Source organism: Onthophagus taurus, chromosome 5 (assembly GCF_036711975.1).
Source record: "Onthophagus taurus isolate NC chromosome 5, IU_Otau_3.0, whole genome shotgun sequence".
Taxonomy (NCBI): Eukaryota; Metazoa; Arthropoda; class Insecta; order Coleoptera; family Scarabaeidae; genus Onthophagus; species Onthophagus taurus.
Genome location: NC_091970.1, coordinates 10,256,177 through 10,278,226, shown reverse-complemented (window position 1 = coordinate 10,278,226; position 22,050 = coordinate 10,256,177). Strand labels below are relative to the sequence as shown.

The following is a 22,050-nucleotide window of genomic DNA, read 5'->3' as shown; positions in this document are numbered from 1 at the left end:
GTATTTCGTCCAAAACTTACAAACGTCTTATTTTCGTCTTCACTCGACATTATTAACACTGTATTAAACACGATCAGTAAGTCAATAAGAAAATAAAAACTTCAAGCACAAACACATTACAACGAAATAACTTGTCACACTGACGCAATCTGATGCAAACGTCACATTTATGCAAGCCTGGTGGACTTAGAATGTTCTTTCGTTGCACACTCAAATTTCAAAGCCGATTTCTATGGACTAGGATTGATATTTCATTATATGGACTTGATACAAAGCTAGAGTCATGTCGTCGCTAACAGATGGCACCAAAATCTAAATGAATTTTTGTGACTTAGTATGTTCTTCCCCTGTACCCTTCAATCGCTTTGAAATCAGTTAGCCCCCGACCTAACCCCCTGCGACTTCTTGCTTGCAGAGCTTCTTTATGCAAAACTTTCAGACATGACTCCAAGAATGCATAAATTCTAACGGAGGACATTTGGCAGATGTAGTATTCAAAAAGTAATTTTTGCTACTTTCTTCCCCATCACTTCGCGGCGTGCTACAAACCCTACCTTAAATCTTTCCTTTTACCGAACCCTGTATTTTAGTAGTAAGGTTTTAACCACAGTTTGTTTCGTTTTAATAATTATTACTGAAATAATTAATTTAATATCATAACTTTAAAAATCTATAATAAAGTTAAGTTTTTTGCAAACAGTGTCTTAATTAATTTTTACATTACTTTATATGGGAAAGGTTGGTTATACGTCTTATTCGGTATAAGTCTAAATATAAGCAACGGATTATAGTCATCACTGTATTTCTATTTACAAAATAAACATTACAGTGTCAAATGGTATTAACTGTGTAGCGATCACGGTTTAATACAGTGTCATACAATACAGTATAATCATGCATTTCAGTGTATTAAACCAAGTTCGCTTGTGGCTTTGTTATTTCACACCAACCTTGTGTTGATATGATATGAAATGTAGCGCCTCGGCCGCAAGCGACCTCGGCTTAATATTTACATTAACTTATATTTCAGCGTATTAAGCCATTTGCGACCGAGGAGGTACGTTGTTTGACACTAACTTTGTGTTAATATGACATTAACATGTATTTCAGTGTATTAATTAGGTAACTCAATTATGCACGATTTTGTAACATAATAATAATAAGCATTAAGTTATAAAAAATATTATTTTCCAAATTTCCTCCGTTATTTCTCTTTGCAATAATAGTTATTCGATTTTCTAAGTTAGCTTGAACGATTCCAGATAAACTAACATATTTTCTAACCACATCTAAATCGGTAACTTCCTCGTGGGTTCGTTCGAAATCATTAAATTGTAAAAAATCGTACCCATCTCCCCCCTTCGAAAGAAACGAATTCGTTATTACCGTATAACTCGAATTATTTTTAATCGGCTCGAAATATGGCACATCACATTTCGAACACCTCACCATAACCTTAACGACACGTTGATTCGGTTTTTTGTTCATATCATAAACAATTTTTAATCCAGAAACTTGTAAAAATTCCCCGTAGGTTGTTTCGCCGTTCGATTTTACGGAATTTTCAAGCATTTGAAGTAACGTTGATGTGTTTAGTTGCAAAGTAACCAGTTTATCTCCGAATGGTAAAGCTGCGTATAAATCGGCGATTGTTATGTTTCCTTCTTGTTTGGTGCAATTTATGCTGGCTGAGAATGTACCCGCGTTGACTAAAGCGATCGGGGAATCGGTCCAATACAAATTTGATCCGACAAATTTATCTGCTTTGTATTCACAAAACGCGTCTGTCATTAAGTTACCAAAATTACACTCGTTTAAGCGGCAGTAATAACCACCTTGAAGGAAAACTCGGCTGATTCCTAACACTTCATTTTTTAAATTTGTTATGTTTGATCTGAAATTAAAATGGGAATGAAATTTTTTAATTGTTAATTAATATTTATTTAATTATAAATAAAATTAATATTACTAAATAAATACATTTTCTTCTTGAGATCCAAGGACGGTAGAATTGGTAAATTGTTGTCATTTACCTCGTCATCGAAAATATCATCTTCTATGTTTAAGACAGTATATTGTCTTGTCTTCGGAGCTGGTTGATCTTCATCAAATGACACATTTCTTATCACTTTTCTTAAGTTGTCTGGAACGTGCATGTAGGCGGTACTTCCATATACTTTCAAGTGATCCAAAAAAACCATTCTTCCCGTCCATAGCTTGTATGGTGTTATATTCGGGTTTCTTTTGTTTGTTGTACTGTTCAGAATGTATACAGCTGCATTCACAGCTTCTGCCCACAGCTAAGTCGGCAAATCTTTTGTATATGTCATAGAACGAGCACTTTCTACTATTGTTCTATGTTCTCTCTCCGCTTTACACTTTTGTTCATGACAATAAGGTGAACATGTTTCAAACTCTATTCACTTAACATTAAGAAATCTTGAAACTGCTCGTTTGTGTACTCTTTGCCATTGTCAGCACGAATAGTTTTGAATCTGTATTCAAACTTTCCACAATATTGTACGAATGTTTTGAAATGATGAAATATATCAGATTTGTGTTTCATGAAGTACACTTTCCTAAAGCCAGTAACGTGATCTTTAAATAGAACAAAGTACAGATGTCCATTTACGGAGGGAACGGACATGGGACCATACAAGTCCGTATGTATGAACTCTCCTGGTTTTTGGCATGGCCTAAACGTTCATGCCAAGTTTTTAAAGAAGTTGAGGAAGTTAATTTCTGGAATTATAGTTCGGATTGCTAATTTGTACAGATTTATAACAATTCTGTTCGCAACGGCTTTTACCATATTTATTTTAGCTTCATTTCGGAACATACCATACATCGTTCATTACTCATCTCCTCCAGGTAGATCCAATTAGCAAAGAGCACTCTATGTTCACTCTTCCAATACCTTTTACCATCAACTGTTCTCCATTACCAAGTTTTATACTTAAATTATCTTGTTTTTCGCAGGACGTCTTGCAATTTTAGATCTACAGCTGAATTGAAAGCTCCAAAATTTTTCGAATTGCTTGCAGTTTCCTGCTTTGATGCTTTGTTTTTGCAATGGTTGGCAAAATGACCTTTTTGCCTACAATTGTAACAGGTAATTTTCTTTTTATCAAACTTCTTTTCTGGTTTTTTATTGGAGGTTGCAGCTAAGGCGTGTTCGGCAGTTTCTGTTGCGGCAAGGTTGGCTTCTTCATCAATCAACCTTGACGATAAATTTTGAAGAGTTTGTTTTGTTTCATCTACAAACAACCAAGCTTGTCTAAAAGTTCTATATTTACTTGGTAGTGTACTTAGAATCTTTGTTATGACAGCTATTTCACTTATGTTGTCTCCGCTTTCTCTGATTTCCCTGGCGATGTCAAAGGCAGAACTGCTCGTTTAGAATTAGCTGCTGCAGCATTATTGGTAAAGTTAATAACATCAGTAAAAGAAGCTTTAAATGTACCCATAGATAAGACGTGGTATTTTTCTGATTCAAAAATTGTTTGACACTGACAATTGGTTGCATATGTCATCAAAGGATAACCCAGCCGACCTGATTTCTAGAGGAACCGATTCAAAAAGTATCAAAGAAAACAGTTGGTGGCACGAACCACATTGGTTGGAGATGCCTGCCGAGATGACAGAAGAAATTCCTGAATTGAAAACTACGAATTTAATGATAACCCAAAACACTAATGTCGCACCAATTTTTAATAGATATTCTAGTTGGTCGAAGTTGCAGAGGTTGCGTTTTAAATCAAATTGTTCTGAAAATAAGGACACAAAAAACCGAGGAGTTTTGACTATTGAGGAATTGGAGAAGAGTAAAAAGTTATTGGTCAAATTAGCTCAAGAATTTAATGACGATATATCTAATTTAAAATTAAACTGACCAGTAAGTTGAAAACTTTAGATCCATTCTTAGACGAAGATGGTCTTTTGAGAGTAGGTGGTAGATTGGCAAACACATATCAAATAATCAAATAATTTTACCCTCTAAACAAGTTAACTGAATTAATCATTCGTCATAAACATTTGGAAAATTTACATGCGCCAACAGCAACGCCAGTTCAAACTCTTCTTTCAATTATAAGACTTAAATATTGGCCGAAAAATGTGATTAAAAAGATATTACGTTCATGCACAATTTGTTTTCGAGTACAACCTGGATTGATTTTTCCAAAGATGGATATGTTGCCCAAAGAACGAACAATACCATTTACGGATGTAGGTGTGGATTATGCAGGTCCTATACTAATCAAGGATGGTAAATTAAGAAACCGAAGGTTTATTAAGTCCTACGTTTGTTTATTTGTTTGTTTGGCTACGAAGACATTACATTTAGAGTTCTGACATGAAATCTGACACATTTCTGAATACATTTAAAAGGTTTGTGGGTAGACGAGGTTTGTGTCGATGCTTATATTCCGATAATTCTACTAATTTTAAAGGGGCTAAGAATTTAATAGAAGACTTAGCTAGCTTTGCACTGATTATGGATTGTTATTTGGCGTTTGAAGAGGCGGCAATACTAAACAGTGTCACACTGCAGTGGATAAAGGGACACTCGACTCACTCGGGGAATAAACACGCCGATAGGCTGGCAAAAAGGGCTGCTGGGAAAGTGCCCTGTTCCCCTTTGCCAACAGTTGTCCCTTCTATGATATCTCATATTGAGTTAATCAAAAGCCTAACTCGCAAAAAGTTCCTTGACTGGTGAGATAGAGTTAAAAGGTGCCAGTTAGCTAAGCGGTTATTATTTTATCCCTCAGCTGACGCAGCACAGAAATTATTACGGGACTTATTACAGGTCACTGTAAGGTAAACAAACACCTTTATAACATAAAGTCTGTTGACAACCCTCTGTGTCGTGCTTGTGAACAAGACGACGAGATGGTGTATTACATCTTGTGTGACTAACCCTCAAGGACCTCAGATTAAGAGTGTTCGGGGAAGAATGCCCTACTACGGAAAGGCTGTATCCTAGCCTTTGATAACTCCTTAGGCTGGTTGATTTAACCGGAGAGAGTGTTGGGAGGATGCACAGTTGGGGTCTAAGTACTGTGTGAGTACTCATTCCCGCAAGAAGTGCTCACTTTGGTGGGATTTGAGAAGCTGCGTTTAAACGGATTAAGTATCATTTGATGGGAACAATTGGTGATGAAAGACTAAGCTATGAGACCTTTCCCACAGTTTTAATCCAAATTGAGTCAATCGTAAACTCAAGACCTTCACTTCCTTTATCCTCTGACCCTCAAGATTTGGAATTATTGACTCCAGGACATTTTTGGATTGGCACGGCCTTATTGGGAAGTATAAATTCCTGCAAACCGATTAACAAATTACGAACAACTCTAAAAATTACACCAATCATTTTGGAAAAGGTGGTCATTGAAGTATGTGCATACTCTACAACAAAGGACGAAGTGGAGATTCGACCGAGAAGATCTTGTCAAAGTTGGAAGTTCTGCTTAAAGATGACAACCACCCCCCAATGCAGTGGAGAACAAGAAGAATAGAAGAACTCCATCCTGGTCCAGATCCTGTTCTTATGTTCTATATGTTCTTAAGTTTCTTTATGTACTATTTTTTTATTTTTTGAAAGATAACTCTTTCAAGGCGGGAGTTATGTTGCGACTCTCGTTCATAGATGTCGTTAGTGAGAGATCGAAAGGGACACACGTGTCGAGTTGTTACCCGCGAAAAAGGATCACAATTTAAATAAATCAAGTAAAGTAAGTGAGAGTGATTTAATTTTGTCCTTCTAACAAATTGTGTCAGTTTTATGGTAATATAGCATTAATTGTAGCACCTCGTCCGCAAATGACCTCAGCTTAATCGATCAACATCATGCAGCATTGGTTATACATTTCACTTTATTTGGCCGAGGCGTTGTAACATCGACTGTTCAGGTGTGAAACTATAATATATTATCTTATGTCCTTATTAAGTTTCAAATTAACAACATTATAAAACACTAATAGAATAAATTAAGCATTTTGCTAATTATGTATGAAATAGTAGCTGCCTACCAATGCGTGACGTCATTAATTCGAGGTGCACCTGGTCCCGAACTGTATATAGTAGTGATGGGCATAATCGAGATATATGAATAATCGATTATTTTATTATTAATCGATTATTTTACAAGGGAATAAAATAAGTTGGGATATCTTTGAAAAAGTTTACTGTATTGTAACAGATAACGCTTTAAATATGAGAAACGCTATCACTGTTCATCTCAATAAGACTCACTAACCCTGTATAGCACATACGCTGAACCTATATACTATGGACGCCCTCAAACATGCCGATCTACAGCAATTGCTCGAGAAATGCAAAAATATTGTGAGACACTTTAAAAGAAGCACTGTAGCATCTGGTGAACTGGCCAAAATGCAGGATCAAAGGAAACTTCCTCTGCTAAAAGTGAAACAAGACGTTTCAACAAGATGGAATTCTTGCTTGGCGATGATGCAAAGATTAGAGGAATTAAAAGTTCTGTTGTCAGCAGCAATGCCCAACTTTTGTCATCGAAAGACTGGGCACTAATTAAAGACTGCATATGTATTTTAAAACCTATTGAAGCTATGACTTCCGAGTTGTCGGGAGAAAAATATATAACATTGTCCATTATCATCCCCTTAATTCGTGGTGTCCAACACGCTGTTGAGAATGCACAACCAATAACATCCACGGGAAAGATATTGCAAACTAATTTTCATGATGTTGAATCTTCAAAAATTTGTGCAAAGGACCCCAGATTAAAGATATTGGCCTTCGATAAGGTAATAAATGGTAATCAAGCCCTTAAATGGATTACAGAAGAAGTAGAGGATTTGATTGTGACTATCACTCAGCATCTAGAAACTCCAAATTCTGAAATATCTTGTACTCATTTTCGTTAAAAGTTTTTTTTTTGTTTGTTATTGCAATACTTCGATAATAGAGTATATTTGAATATAAATTTTAGATTCCAGCAAGAACAACCAAGCTAGTTTACTTTGGGAGCATTTTGATATAAAGGCTAAGCAGGAATTCAGCGACACATTCTGCCGAAGCACAAATGAAGCAGTACCTAGACCTACCATTGGTAGATAGGAAGCTGAATCCTTTAGACTTTTGGGAGTCCAAGAAGGAGATGTTCCCGGAACTATATAAACTTGCAAATAAGTATCTCTGCGTGCCAGCAACATCAGTGCCATCTGAGAGGGTATTCTCAAAAGCAGGCGAGATAACAAAGGACGGAAGGACTAGGTTAAGCAATCATCTTTTTAAATAGTAATATGTAGTGCGATAAATATTTTCTTTGAAATATGTATTTTGACTGACTTTTTACTTCATATTAAACAACTAGTAATGAATACAATCATAAAACGTGGATTCTACTAATCATTTGAGTCTCTATTTAATTTAAATATTAAAGCGAGAACAACCAAGCTAGTTTACTTTGGGAGCATTTTGACATAAAGGCTAAGCAGGAATTCAGCGACACATTCTGCCGAAGCACAAATGAAGCAGTACCTAGACCTACCATCGGTAGATAGGAAGCTGAATCCTTTAGACTTTTGGGAGTCTAAGAAGGAGATGTTCCCGGAACTATATTAATTTGCAAATAAGTATCTCTGCGTGCCAGCAACATCAGTGCCATCTGAGAGGGTATTCTCAAAAGCAGGCGAGATAACAAAGGACGGAAGGACTAGGTTAAGCAATCATCTTTTTAAATAGTAATATGTAGTGCGATAAATATTTTCTTTGAAATATGTATTTTGACTGACTTTTTATTTCATATTAAACAACTAGTAATGAATACAATCATAAAACGTGGATTCTACTAATCATTTGAGGCTCTATTTAATTTAAATATTAAAGCGAGAACAACCAAGCTAGTTTACTTTGGGAACATTTTGATATAAAGGCTAAGCAGGAATTCAGCGACACATTCTGCCGAAGCACAAATGAAGCAGTACCTAGACCTACCATCGGTAGATAGGAAGCTGAATCCTTTAGACTTTTGGGAGTCCAAGAAGGAGATGTTCCCGGAACTATATTAATTTGCAAATAAGTATCTCTGCGTGCCAGCAACATCAGTGCCATCTGAGAGGGTATTCTCAAAAGCAGGCGAGTTAACAAAGGACGGAAGGACTAGGTTAAGCAATTATTTTTTTAAATAGTAATATGTAGTGCGATAAATATTTTCTTTGAAATATGTATTTTGACTGACTTTTTACTTCATCTTAAACAACTAGTAATGAATACAAACATAAAGCGTGGATTCTACTAATCATTTGAGGCTCTATTTAATTTAAATATTAAAATGAGACAATCGGAGAAGTCGGTAAATTCCAAATCTATTATTTTTTAGAATAATCGATATCTCAAATGATCGTGTATAATCGATTATGGTCATTCGATTATGCCCATCACTACTATATAGCAGTCCTCTTACAATTAAATTCTACCGTCCTTGACACCAAGAATTCTTTTACTATGCGTTCTTCGTTTCGTTCGAACTCTATCTTCTAAACTAGTATTAATCGCATTACTTTCTAAGTATTTAATTAATACTTCGTTTATCGTTTCATTTTCTTCGATTAAATCGGCTGTATCTTTCAAAACGTCGTAACCATCACCTCCCATCGCTAAATATTTCGAGGTTAGAACCCTATAAATCCCATCATTTCGTATTGCTTCGTAGCGGGGCACATCGCAATTCGCGCATCGAATCAACACCTTATCGACGCGGTTAAATGACGGTTTAAGCAGATTATAAATCACTTTTAATCCGGATACTTGTAAAAATTCTCCAAATGACGTTTCGCCGTTTGAGCTAACAGAAATTTCTAACATTTTTGTAAGACTCGTCGAGTTTAATGTGATTGTGATTAATTGGTTGGAAAACGGGAGTGCTGCTAATAAATCTGCTTTAGTGACGATTCCTCCGAATTTAGAAGCGTTTATGCTGTTTCTTATTGAACCCCCGTTTATGACAGCGATGGGGGTGTCAGTCCAAAATGGGCCATTATTTAAATCGGCTTTGTATAAGATCATTGCGTCTGTTAATAAGTTGCCTAAGTTGCATTCTAATCTGCGGCAAAATAATCCACCTTGCAGATAAACTCTGCTTTTTCCAATCGCTTCGTTTAATAACGATTCAACTCCTGGTCTAATTTGTTTTTGGGGAATAAGATTGGTGATGATTAATGATTTTTATAGTTACCTATAAATGTTTAATAATTCCACAGCTTCTTTATCATCCGGGATTTTATCATCAAGCAATACAGGCTTGCCAATAAATTCCAAAACATTTCCTTCTAAATCCAAGGTGAGGTTTAAAATCCCCAAATATTTTCCACCGTATCCTACTTGAACAACGGGAATTTGCGCTCCATTTAAATTTTGAATTACAACCGGATAATCGCCGTAGGCTACATCATTAGTAGGGGGATCCCCGGTGTATAAAAAAGTGTGGGAATGCCCCCCAACGACGACATCAACACCATCGATAACTCGCGCGATTTTTTTATCAGTCTCAATTCCAGAATGACCCAAAGCGATGATTATTTTAACCCCTTTCGATTTTAAAACATCAACTTCTTTCCTCACAGCTTCGATTTCATCGGAAAATTTAATTTTTCCCACTTTCGTTAACGAACCGGTTTTAGAATTTATGTAACCAATAACTCCAATTTTTAATTTGCTATTATTCGGGGTTATTATCACGCTTGGTTGGATACATCTCTTTATATTCACTTCTTGTGAGAAATCTCCGTTTGCACATAACAAGGATTGATTGATTTTATCGCAAAAATTCTCCAACCCATCGAGACCTTCATCAAATTCGTGATTACCTAGCGCCTAAAATCGAAAATGTTTTAAGAAATTTTTAAAAACACTAATTCTTTTTTTACAAAAGCATCTGCTCGCATTAATTTAACAAAATCGGCTGCTATATTCGTTCTATGGATGCTATACCAGATGGTTCCCGTGAAAATATCACCCGCGTTTAAGTAAATTATTGGGTTATCTTCCGTTGAAGTCGATTTTATTTGTGTCACTAAATGCAACGTTTTTGGAATCCCTCCAAATCCGTCATCATCACCGGCGAAATTACCGTGGATATCGTTGCTGTGTAAAATCGTTAAAAGAATCGTTTTTGATAAATTAATTCTAAAAATGTTAAATAAAATTATTAATTTTATAGCGTTCATTATTTTTTTAAAATTTGAACTGTCAAAATTCGTTTATTTTAAATTGTCAAAATGATATTTGATCTAATGGTCTTATTATCTAAAAATTAACGCGCCATCTATTACAGAATAGATGTACTTGATACTAATATAATAATTAATAACAAGTTAGTTGTAATGTTAATGAAAAAAGTTCAAATTGTCTCAAAATGTATTTACGTCAAAGTAAAATATATAAAAAGTGGGATTAAAAACGAAAAATAAGGTTCGTAAGAATGTTGGTAAAACAGATATCGTTGTAAACAGCTTGGATATCATAACAATAGAAAAAAAAACCGATTCATACCTTCAAATTTTTAATTAAACACCACTACTGCTGGTAATTAAATACCAGACTTAATCAAGAAATATTAATAAGTTTATTGGTACCAAATCAGCAATACATTCCACAAACAATTAAATTTTAACCATACTGCAATTACATATATCACATTACAATACAATACATTTTATTTCCTATCCTACCCCTCCCCATCTCCTCCCCGCATCTCCCTACGCTGCCTAGTCGCCACCACCTCCCTCATCCATTCTCTTCCCTCTGCCCCCTCCCCCAGCACCTGCTTCCAGCCGATCACCTCCTCTCTTAGCTCGTCACACTCCCTCAGTAGGTGCTCCAACGACTCCCACTCCCCCCCACATAGCCTACAACCCCTCTCATCCAATACCTATTCGCTCTCTCCTCATTGCCGCATCTGAATCTTGCCACCATCCTCTTCCCCTCCTCATCTCCCTCCACCGACAGGTACTTCGGCAATCCCTCCGTTATTATTTCCTCGTACTTAGGGTTGTACCTGCTCTCCCTTATCTGCCCCCTTCTTTCTTGCCTCTGTACATCTCTGTCCCTGCTCTCCAGCTCTTTCCACATCTCAATCCCTTCACTCCTTCTATCATCTATCGCTTTCACTGAGTACCCCACCCTTCTGAAATATTCCTCCCTCCCTCGTTGCCCGTAACCCCCTTTCCCTGCCTTAATCTCTTTCCAGCACTCCCCCAAAATTTTACATTGAGACCTCCCTTCAACCCTCTCCTCAAAACGTACCGCCCTTTTACCCGCCTCCACTCTTAACTTATCAACCTTCACCTCTTCTCTGACTATGTACTCCGGCGTCTCTTTTGCCAACCCCAAAACCCATCTCCAGTACCTAGCCTGTACGCCTTCCAACAGCCCTTGCTCTTTCCACCCCCAAAGCTCCGCCCCGTACATCATAATATTTCTAATCAAGCACTCGAATATCATCCTCCTTTTTCCCATATCCCTTCCAAATAATCTCTCTCCCCACCACCAGACCTGCCCCATCACCTTATTCGCCTTCTTTGCCATTGCCCTCACACGCGCGCCTTCCTTGTTGTCCTCTCTAAAGCTGTACCCCAAATATGTGTACTCCCTCACCTCCTCTATCTCCTTCCCTTCCCACCTCCAGTCTTCGCTCTTCCTTCTACCCCCTTTACAGAACTTCATAACCTTTGTCTTTCCTACATTCACCTCCAGAGCCTTCCCCCTAAAATAACTCTCCAAACTCCGCATCATCGCCTTCATCTCCTTCGCCTCTCTCGCCACTACCACCAAATCGTCCGCGTAAGCCAGTGAATGCACCTTCCTCCTCCCTACAACCACACCTCCCATCTGCCCACCGGTCAATCTGTCTTCCATGTCTGCGGTATACAAGGCAAACAGAGCGGGACTAAGTTCGTTGTCCAGAACCTATCCGTTAACTCGTCCCCCACCTTTACCCTAGCTATCGTCTCTGCGTATATCTCCCTCACCCTGTTTATTGTCCCACCAGTAATCCCTCTCCTCCTCATATCCTCCCATAACTTCCCTCTATTCACCTTATCAAACGCTGCCTTTAGATCTATGAATAGGGCGTAAAGCTTCCCTCCATTCCCTTCCAGTTCTTTATCCACCAAGTGCTTCAATATGTACACGTTATCTATCGCGCCCCTTCCCTTTCTAAATCCTGCCTGTCCGTCCGGTAAGATCCCTTTCTCTTCCATCTCTTCCTCCAACCTCTGCAGCAGCACCTTCGCATATATCTTGTACGCCGAGTCCATTAAGCTAATTTCCCTATAACTTTCCACTACTCCCTTCACTCCCTTCTTGTACAAGGGGCTTATTATCGCCGTCCTCCATCCAATCGGAAACCCTTCCCCTTCCCAAACTTTATTCAGCGCTTCCAACAACTTTCCCCTCACTTCTCCCGTTGCCTCAAGAAATATTGAAAAATCCATTGATCTTTGAATGTTCTGCGTTTATTGTCTGAAATAGTGCGCAAAGTCTGAAATTGCAATAGTTATAAACTAGACTTCAGCAAAAAAACAGGAGTCCACATGAAGTCTGAAATTACTAATCAGAGAAAACAAAAAATTTATTATATGAACAAGAAGCCAATGGACTTGTCTTGTTATTGCACAGGACAGGAAATCACCAATGCGGAAACTTTGCCAATGCAGGATAAGCACAAAAGCAAAGTAACAGCTTTAGAAATGAGGTACCGGGTGGTACAAGATCCATATAGATAATAAGAGGCTCCCAAAACGATGATGGTCTATACCCCCAGAAAGAAGTAGCTGTCAGTATGAAGAACAAAACATACATAACGTTGGCAGAAGATTAGATACTGCTTTCTGAAGACTAAAATTGCTTTGTGGAGACTAAATACTGCTTACTGAAGACTAGATACTGCTGACAGGTCTAAGTACTGCAAAAGAAAGATAAGATATTGTTGGAGAAAACATATATAACGTTGTCAGAAGACTAGATACTGCTTCTAAAAGACTAAATACTGCTTTCTGAAGACTATATACTTCCGACAGGTCTAAATACAGCGTCTAGAACACTAAATACTGCCTTCTAAAGACTAAAATTGCTTTGTGGAGACTAAATACTGCTTTCTGAAGAATATATACTACTAACAGGTCTAAATACTGCAAAAGAAAGATAAAATATTTTGGAGAAAACATACATAACTTTGGCAAAAGACTAGATACTGCTTCTAGAAGACTAAATACTGCTTTCTGAAGACTAGATACTACTAACAGGTCTAAATACTGCAAAAGAAAGATAAAATATTTTGGAGAAAACATACATAACTTTGGCAGAAGACTACTATCCGTGCAAAAAGTCAAGGCCCCTCACTTTATAGACCGATATCTTCGCAACCGCTCCATAAAAAAAATTGCAACAAAGTTTGTTGTAATCACTGAACATTTCTACGTAACTTATGTTAATCTGAAAATTTTCGGATCCACGGTTTTCTTTTTACCGCGAGTTAAATGAAAAATTTACCCGATTTTTTACGGAATTGGCAACTTTATCAACTTTGCGATTTTTTTTCTCGAAAATTATCGTACGAAAAAATTTTAATTTTGAACAGGGAGTAGTCTGATATGTTCTCAATGAGTGGCATATTTTATTTTTTCGATATTTCATACAGTTTCGCGGTTTAGTAAGACGCCGTTATGTCGAAAACGGTTGGGTGGATTTCCTCTCGGATTTGACCAAAATATGTCAAATAATGTCTATTTTTTTAAGAGCGATTTAATGTAATTACAAATTAAAAATAAACAGAAATAAGCTCTGCGGGGTGACGAGGGTTCCGGCCAATCGGAACAGATGGTGCGTCCCAGACAGGACGTCGCGCCTTATTTCTTTATGTAGGCAAGATAAAGGCGCGACGTACTGTCTGGGACGCACCATCTGTTCCGATTGGACGGATAACCTTTTAGAGTATTCGATAAATAAATAAATAATTACATACATTTTATTATAAATTAATATTAACGATTTTTCGCTCTTAACTTTTCCTAAATTTGACAATGTTTGACATATAATCTCCATTACTAACCCAACATACATTTAAATGTATGTGGTGAAATAATCTAAGTCGTACGTCCATATCTTGATTCATACCATTTTTAAACGTCAAGTCACTGCCAGCTCTCGTGGTTTCTACTATACACATATTTTTTTAATAATTAGAAATCGATCTTTAAATTGATAAAAAAATCACATCATAATTAAAAATATAATAAAAAATTTATTAACAATAAACACAACAATAAAACCACTGAAATAATCGTACTAAAACGACTAGAATCCTCAGTATACTCAATAAAAGTGATTCGTTCTTGAACCTCGGGAAAAATATCCTTTCTACTTTGAATGTACTCAATCAAATTTAAGGCCAAATTTGATGCGTACATCGGTTTGATGGTTCTCGCATTAATTGCAAGTTGCGTGTATCCATCTCCTCCTAAAGCCATAAATTGACTCGTTATGATCTTATAAATCATATTTGACGTGATATCCGAGTATTTTGGTACTCGGCAATGCGCGCATCTGACTAAAATTGACTCCGTATGATTGTAATCATAAATTGCATAAATTCCGGATACGGATAAATATTTTTGATTCATTTCTTTTTCTTCTTTGATCGAGTCCGATTTTAACATTGTTAAACCATAATTTAAAATTTCTCTTAGATATACACCTTCTAATTCGATTAAATATAATATTTCGTTGTTGGAAATCGATGAAAGGATGTCGATTTTTCTTAATTTATAATTATGCGAAGTGGTGTTTATACTTTGTTTTAATGAGCGCGCGTTTATTATCGCGATTGGGGTATCGGACCAATCTAAACCTTTATAACGAATTGAGCGATAATAAATCATTGAGTCTGCCAATAAATTTCCAAAGTTGCATTCTTGTTTCCAACAGTTTTCGCCGTCTAAAAAAACTTTACTCGTCCCTATAATTTCTTCGTTAAATTCTGTTACGTTATCTACAAAGGGTTGGATCATTTCAGTATATTTTTCATCTACTTTACTTAAAGCAACCTCATAAACTTCAGTAAAAACTTCATCATCCTTTATATTTATTTCAAAAAATCCTAAATTTGTCGCAAAACATCCATCAGGCATCGCAGTGTTATTCTTAAAAAATTGTGCGTGATAACAAATAACATTTTCATCTTCGGGATTTTTTAAATATTGACCGGAAATGACAGCGTTCACACCATCTAATGCGATAACTTCTAAATTAAAAGTATCCGATTCATGATTCATTACATGGCTTAAAACGATCACGATATCTACTTTATCGATCGTTTTTAATGCTTCCAAATGGGTTTTAATCGCATATACGGGATCTTCGAATTTTAATTCTTTCAATTTATAGATTTTGTTAACGTCGGGGTCGATAAATCCAAGAATTCCGACTTGTTTTGCCCCCATTTCCAAAACTAATTTCGTTTCAATCAACTTTTCAAACTCAGATGTTTGGTCGTCGTAGATAATATTTGAAACGATAACGGGAAACTCAATTTGTTCAAGATACCATTTTAAACGATCAAGTCCCAAATGGAATTCGCTAAAACCTAAAGTCTTCATAAAAATTAATTAAATAATTTTTAATTAATAATTTTGTAATTATTTACCACCGCGTCTGGTTTTAAATAGTTCATAACAGCGGATGTAACATTTATGCCGTGTACGAAGAATAATTCGGTGCCGATGAAAACACCTCCTGCGTCCAAATAAAGAGATGATTGGTTTTTAGCTCTCGTTTCGGTCAGATAGTGCGAAATCTTCGCCAACCCACCTTTCTCCTGATCGTCGAATCTTCCTTGAATATTACTCGTGTGGTAAACCGTTAAATTATACTCATCGCTCGTTTTATTCGTACCGAATTCTTTCATTGAACCCAACAGGAAAATTAAATGGATAAGATGAGGGAACATTTTTTTGAAACGATTTTAAAAAGGTATTTTTGACAATCATTTTTTCTATGGGGTTATATCATATTTAACGTCAAAAATTTCAATCTTAGTTTTAAAGAATGACGTTGTTCGTGATTGGTTGAATTTAAAAGTGTGGTGTGATACTTTAATTTAATTAAATGACATTCCTGGTATAAAAAGGATTCTTCCGAATCTTTTCCATCTTCCCACCCACTTGGCCAGCGTAAAAAATTATTATTTTTTTTTTTTTTTTTATTTATTTCATGTGGGTACAGAAACAGGTCGAACCCAATAATACTGTACCACAAACAACCAATTGTATACAAATAAAATAGAATTACAGTTCACAATAATAATAATAATGAATTAACATTAATAGTACAAAAGGGATTCAAAAGGAAAAAAAACTAAAACTAAGTTTAGGTGATATAAATATATCATATATCAAATGAACGCTCGAGGCAACACACCAACTGCAGCAAAGAGCAGTTTTTTAAATGCATAGAAAGAATGCTGAAACAGATCTATGTTAACACGATTTGCCGATCTTGCCATTCTCAATAAAGGAGAGTTTTGACAGGCATTGGTTCTAGGAGTAGGTGTCATAAATAGAAAATCAAAGCGAAGTAATCTCGGAGGAACGTGAACACATATAGAACCAACAAGCATTGGAGAATCACACTTGTTGTTCAAAAGTTTGTAAAAATATAATATATCCCCACAAAAGCGACGCTGGTTGAGGGTTAACATACGAAAACAAGTGCAAGTTGATTCGTAATCAATGTATTGAATGGAAAATTTAAAACAAAGGTATTTGAGGAATTTAGATTGAATACGCTCAATTCTAGATTTATACGAGAGATACTGAGGATTCCAAACAACGCTGCAGAAGTTAAGTGTGCTGTAAACATAGGCAAAATAGAGATTTCTAATTGCAGCAATGTTTGAAAAAGCTACCGTTGATCTCATAATAAATCCTAACATACGCCAGGCTTTGGAGACAACAGTATCGATATGTTTATCAAATAATAATTTATAATCAAATGTAACACCCAAATCTCTAATAAATGAGACACGTTGCAACCTCTCACCAGCGACGCTATAATTGTAGTGGATTGTGTTCACCCTCCTAGAGAAGGAAATAACATTACACTTTGATAAGTTTAATGAAAGGCGATTATTTAAGCAAAAAGCATGTAGATTGTTTAAGTCAGATTGCAGTTTAGAACAATCAAGAGGTGAGGAGATACGGAGAAAGAGTTTTAAATCGTCAGCATACATTAAACATTGGGCATAATTAACGACGTCAAATATGTCGTTAACATAAATATTAAACAGTAAAGGGCCCAGATGGCTACCCTGTGGAACACCAGAAGGAACCGACACAGGATTAGAGAAAAAACCATTAACCGAAACAATCTGGCATCTCTCCTTCAGATAGGAAGCAAGCCATTGCAGAAGATTTCCCTGAACACCAAACTTCTTTAGTTTGGACAGAAGTAAGTTGTGATCCACCCGGTCGAAAGCTTTACTAAAATCCGTATAAACTGAATCAACCTGACAAGAATCATCCAGAGTAGATAAGATATACTGGGTATATTCAAGCAAGTTACTCTCCACCGAGCGACCAGCAAAAAAACCATGTTGTCTAGAATTGATTTTAGACTTAAGGGCAAAGAATAGACGTGCATGAACTACTTTCTCCAACACTTTCCCAAATGCTGGCAAAATAGATATGGGGCGGTAATCGGATATAGCACCACGGTCCCCAGATTTAAAAATGGGAAGAATAAAAGCCCGCTTCCACAATAAAGGAAAGACACCCACTTTCAATGAAGCATTAAATAAAATAGTTAAAGGAAGGGACAGAGAGTGTGAACATTCCTTGATTAAAATTGATGGAATACCATCAGGGCCTCCTCAACCTCAATTCTGTCAAACTGCATCTGACTCAAAGGAAGGGTATCCATTTCTATACAATCGACATTCTGCTGGATTGGAGCAGGATCCACAAAAACCGAAGAAAAGAAATCAGCAAACAATGAGCATACTCTGACACCATCGCCGACAACAGTTCCATTCCATGACATCGTAGAAGGAATGACATCCGCGCGCTTCTTAGACTTAGTAAAAGCCCAAAACACCTTTGGATCAGATTGCATATTACTTTCAGCTCTTTTAACATACTCCATGTAATTGTGATGGATTAGATACGTTGCACGACTCCTTAGAATTGAAAAAGTGAGGTAGTCAAGTCGGTTTTTAAAACGCTTCCATCTACAGTGCGCCCTCCTTTTCTCTCGAATTACTTTAATGGTACTATATGAAAACCAACTGGGAAAACCCTTGATAGCTTTGCGTTTTAAAGGGACAAATTCGCGAATAGCAGTATTAACATAGTTATAAAAAATTTGAACAGCGTCATTGATATCACGACCAGCGAGCTTTGATTCCCAGTCAATTCCATTAAAGTACTCATTCAATTCAGGAAACTGGGCTTTTCTAAAACAAAAAGCATCACCATGATGTATAGATAATGAACGAGTAAATGAAATTGAGCAGGAAAACTTTAGAGTGGAGTGCGCACTGTCCTCAGGAAGCAATGGATCACTACAAAGAGATAATTGATGTACATCAGCAGAATTCGTAATAACAAGATCAAGTGTGTTTACATAAGAATTTTTATGATAATTTAGTTGGTTAAGTCCGCAAAGGGAAAGAACATCCAGAAATTCACTGGAGCGGGCGCTGACGGATCCGGAAGCAGTGGCGAAACCGGAATCCAAGTCAAGTGACCAGTTTAATTCAGGCAAATTAAAGTCTCCACAAATTATAAAACGATCATTAGGTTTACTTTCGATAGTTAAGGTTAATTGATTTAAAAAATTATTTAGGGAAGTAATATCGTGAGGGGGAATATAAACGCAACAAATATGAATCGTCGTGCATCCCGAGCGCAACGTTACACCGACAGCGTCAACACTAGTGAACCAGGCGGACTGAAGAATTGCAGGAAGATACGCTGCAACTCCAATAAGAACACCCCCACCGCGCAAACTGTTGTCGGCGACGTTCGGGCGATCGCATCTAAAAACATTAAAGGAGGAAGGAAACCCTTCAGAGGAATAAATACCGGGATGTAACCACGTTTCAGTGAGGCACACGACATCAAAATCCGCATTCAAGAGGTTATTATGCAAAGATTGCAGTTTGGTGCGAAGACCCCGAACGTTCTGATAATAAAAAGATAAAGCCATTGTACAAATAATATCATCGAGAAAAAATATACAGTAAAAAAGCAGAAAAATTAAAGTTTATCAACATCGGTGACTTTCCTAATTACTATAGGGCGCGCAGTTTCATTCTTACGGACGTAAACTCTACAATCACGCGTCCAGACAAACTTGTAGCCCTTCTCTCTGGCAACCTTCCTTACATTACTTAACAAAAACTTATTCGCAGGCGTCAGATGTTCGTTGATGAAACAGCGTTCAGAGACACCATCAATAGACAGGCCAGGTGGCGAACCCGGAGGACCAGAACGCTTCTTTAGCTTTGCAGCAGCCAGAAAGTTATCTCTGGTGAGACGACTACAAAACCTTACGATTCGTTCCACGATTTTGATTTTGATTTCCAGGACCGTGCGGGACACGATGAGCTGCGTCCACATCCGTTGAAGACACAGGAACCCCAATAAAATCACCCATGGTTTTCAACACCATCAAAAGGTCTTCATTATCTTTTTCCGGAACGCTCTGTAGTTCTAAGTTATTTCTTCGGGAGTACTGTTCCAGGTCACCAACACGACCAGACAAATCATCTACTTGTTTGCGCAGCGACATATTTTCGGCATTCAGCTTATCTATAATCTTCAATTGATCCTGAAAGCGTTTCACAGTCGCCTCAAAATCTGTTACCCGCTGACTACAAAATTGTACCGACTCAACCAATTCATCATATCGTGAAGTCATTCTCTGCATTTCTGTTCGCATTTCTCCAATCATCTCGCAAACAGTTTCAAGGGTGACAGAAGAAACATGATCGGCAGGAGTACCAGAAGGGGCACCAAAGGAATGAGATAGGCGTCGCGACGCCACCGGCGGTGGCGATCTGCAAGTGGAACACCTCCATGATGCGCCAGCGACCGATAAGGCGACCGCAGACTCTCTGGCGATATCCACGCATTTGGCATGAAACCACGCCCGGCAAGCGTCACACTGAACTCCAGGGGTGTCTCTCCCCACCAGTTGACTACACCTCCCACAAAATTTCTTCTTCACTGGCATAACGACCGGTTTTATCGAGAAACAAGATTTACCGAAAATGAAGGCGAAAACCTTAAAAACTTTACGCCCGTTTTAACGAAAACTCTCAAATTAGAGAAGATAATCACTAAATCACCGCAAATGCATACCAACTCATTAACGTATTTGTATACTCGCAAATCAAAACTACGCCGTCAAACGCTATAAATCATCCAAAAAAGACGGAGCACGAGAACAAACGTGTATTGAATCGCGAACTGTTTTCATTATGACCAATAAGCATTCCAAACATGCCGAAGATTAAAACTAGGGGAGGCAAAATTTCGCCCACAACTCCAAAATCACCGAAGTTTTAAGGAAGTGTTAAGTTACACTTTGGCCATCGGAAGTGTTAAGTTACACTTTGGCCATCGGAAGTATTAAGTTACACTTTGGCCATCGGAAGTGTTAAGGTACACTTTGGCCATGGGAAGTGTTAAGTTACACTTTTTCTATCGGAAGTGTTAAGTTACACTTTGGCCATCGGTGCGTGGTTACAATAACGCTGAGCAATAGAATTGTTGTTACAAATGAAATACATAAGTAGTCAATAATTCTAAGCGAAAAGAATTCGTAGCCACATAGTTACACAATTATGAACACAATAGAGATGTAATAAAGTAACATAAATTAGTATCATAAAAACTAAAAAGTGTTTAAATGATGTCGGAAATAAATACACTCTCATGTTAAAAGACGAATATTTTACTCTTCTTGGACAGGGAAATGATATCGCTTCCGGTTATGATCACATTACAAGGAAACTGCTAACAAGTCTAGATCTTAACATCCACGGCTTTATCAGGAAAATAATTAACTTTTGCCTTACGACTCAGCATTTTCCGCGCGACTGGAAGACGTCAATTATTACTTGTATTCCCAAGAAAGACTCTTCTCTTTCTGATCCAGTAAAATACCGCCCCATCTCACTGCTTCTCGTAGTTGGAAAATTTTTCGAAACGCAGTTGAAAAACAAGCTCCTGGCTGCTGTATCAAAAAAGATTCTGCCTTACCAATTTGGCTTCCAATCCGGAAAATCAACGTCCCAGCCTAACTATTCTGGTTTCCAACTTCGCAAGACTCTATACAATTCATTCTGCCACGATTTTTAACCTTTAATCCACCTTTAATCTCCGTACATACACACTACTTTATGCCGACGACACATCATTGATCTCATACGGTAAGGAAGTCGCTTCTTTGGTCTATAAGCTGCAGACGCTCATAAATGAAACGGAAAATGAAAGTAAAGACACGCGCGAAGCACTTTAAATCCCTCTCTTTCAGTGGTTGTGGAATCTCTACCTCATGTGCCTCACACATCTACAAGACCATATGCAGGCCCATCATAGAATATGGATCAATAGTGCTAAGCGACGCACCAAGAAGAACGAAGTACCACCTGTAAGTGGCGGAAAGATCTATCACCCGAATTAAGAACCCCCATAATCCCCTCTTTAACCCTAGCAATGAGTTCCTATATCAACTTACCGAAATCCATGGTAAGTTACCTACCAATGCCTTCCAACACATGCTTATATCGCCTCGATTACTCCACCCTGTCAACAATCCACATCTTCCACTATCATTACTCCACCCTCTCAACAATTGCATCAAATCAGATAAGGCATACCCGGGTGCGGACTTCTCAGTGGCGAGACACTGGTAAGATATAGAAAAGAAAACGGCAAGCTGTTTTTCAAGACCATAAAGAATTTTAGAAGTGGCAAAGCAGAGTACTTGAAACAAAAAAAG

The 22,050-nt window shown here is 37.3% G+C and overlaps 2 protein-coding genes across 2 annotated transcripts; both read right to left on the bottom strand.

Annotated features, from left to right (window-relative positions):
* Positions 1-674: 674 nt before the first annotated feature.
* LOC111413968 (snake venom 5'-nucleotidase-like) lies at positions 675-10,218 on the bottom strand. Its single transcript, XM_071196005.1, has 5 exons — positions 9,912-10,218; positions 9,221-9,858; positions 8,463-9,166; positions 3,134-3,257; positions 675-1,894 (listed from the first exon to the last, which is right to left on the bottom strand). Exons 1-5 carry the CDS (start codon positions 10,209-10,211, stop codon positions 1,132-1,134), a joined length of 2,529 nt encoding a protein of 842 aa, XP_071052106.1. The 5' UTR covers positions 10,212-10,218; the 3' UTR covers positions 675-1,131.
* A 4,049-nt stretch (positions 10,219-14,267) lies between these two features.
* LOC111423281 (protein 5NUC-like) lies at positions 14,268-16,030 on the bottom strand. Its single transcript, XM_071196004.1, has 2 exons — positions 15,689-16,030; positions 14,268-15,635 (listed from the first exon to the last, which is right to left on the bottom strand). Exons 1-2 carry the CDS (start codon positions 15,989-15,991, stop codon positions 14,268-14,270), a joined length of 1,671 nt encoding a protein of 556 aa, XP_071052105.1. The 5' UTR covers positions 15,992-16,030.
* Positions 16,031-22,050: the final 6,020 nt, after the last annotated feature.

Bases quoted from the DNA above. Each gene is read 5' to 3' on its own strand.
- LOC111413968 (XM_071196005.1), bottom strand. From the start codon at position 10,211: ATGAACGCTATAAAATTAATAATTTTATTTAACATTTTTAGAATTAAT. The intron at 9,859-9,911 runs GTAAAAAAAGAA...TTTCGATTTTAG, and splicing joins TAATGCGAGCAGATGCTTTT to GCGCTAGGTAATCACGAATT. The intron at 1,895-3,133 runs GTTTGATAAAAA...TTTTAATTTCAG, and splicing joins AATAAAAAACCAGAAAAGAA to ATCAAACATAACAAATTTAA.
- LOC111423281 (XM_071196004.1), bottom strand. From the start codon at position 15,991: ATGTTCCCTCATCTTATCCATTTAATTTTCCTGTTGGGTTCAATGAAA. The intron at 15,636-15,688 runs GTAAATAATTAC...ATTTTTATGAAG, and splicing joins ATTTAAAACCAGACGCGGTG to ACTTTAGGTTTTAGCGAATT.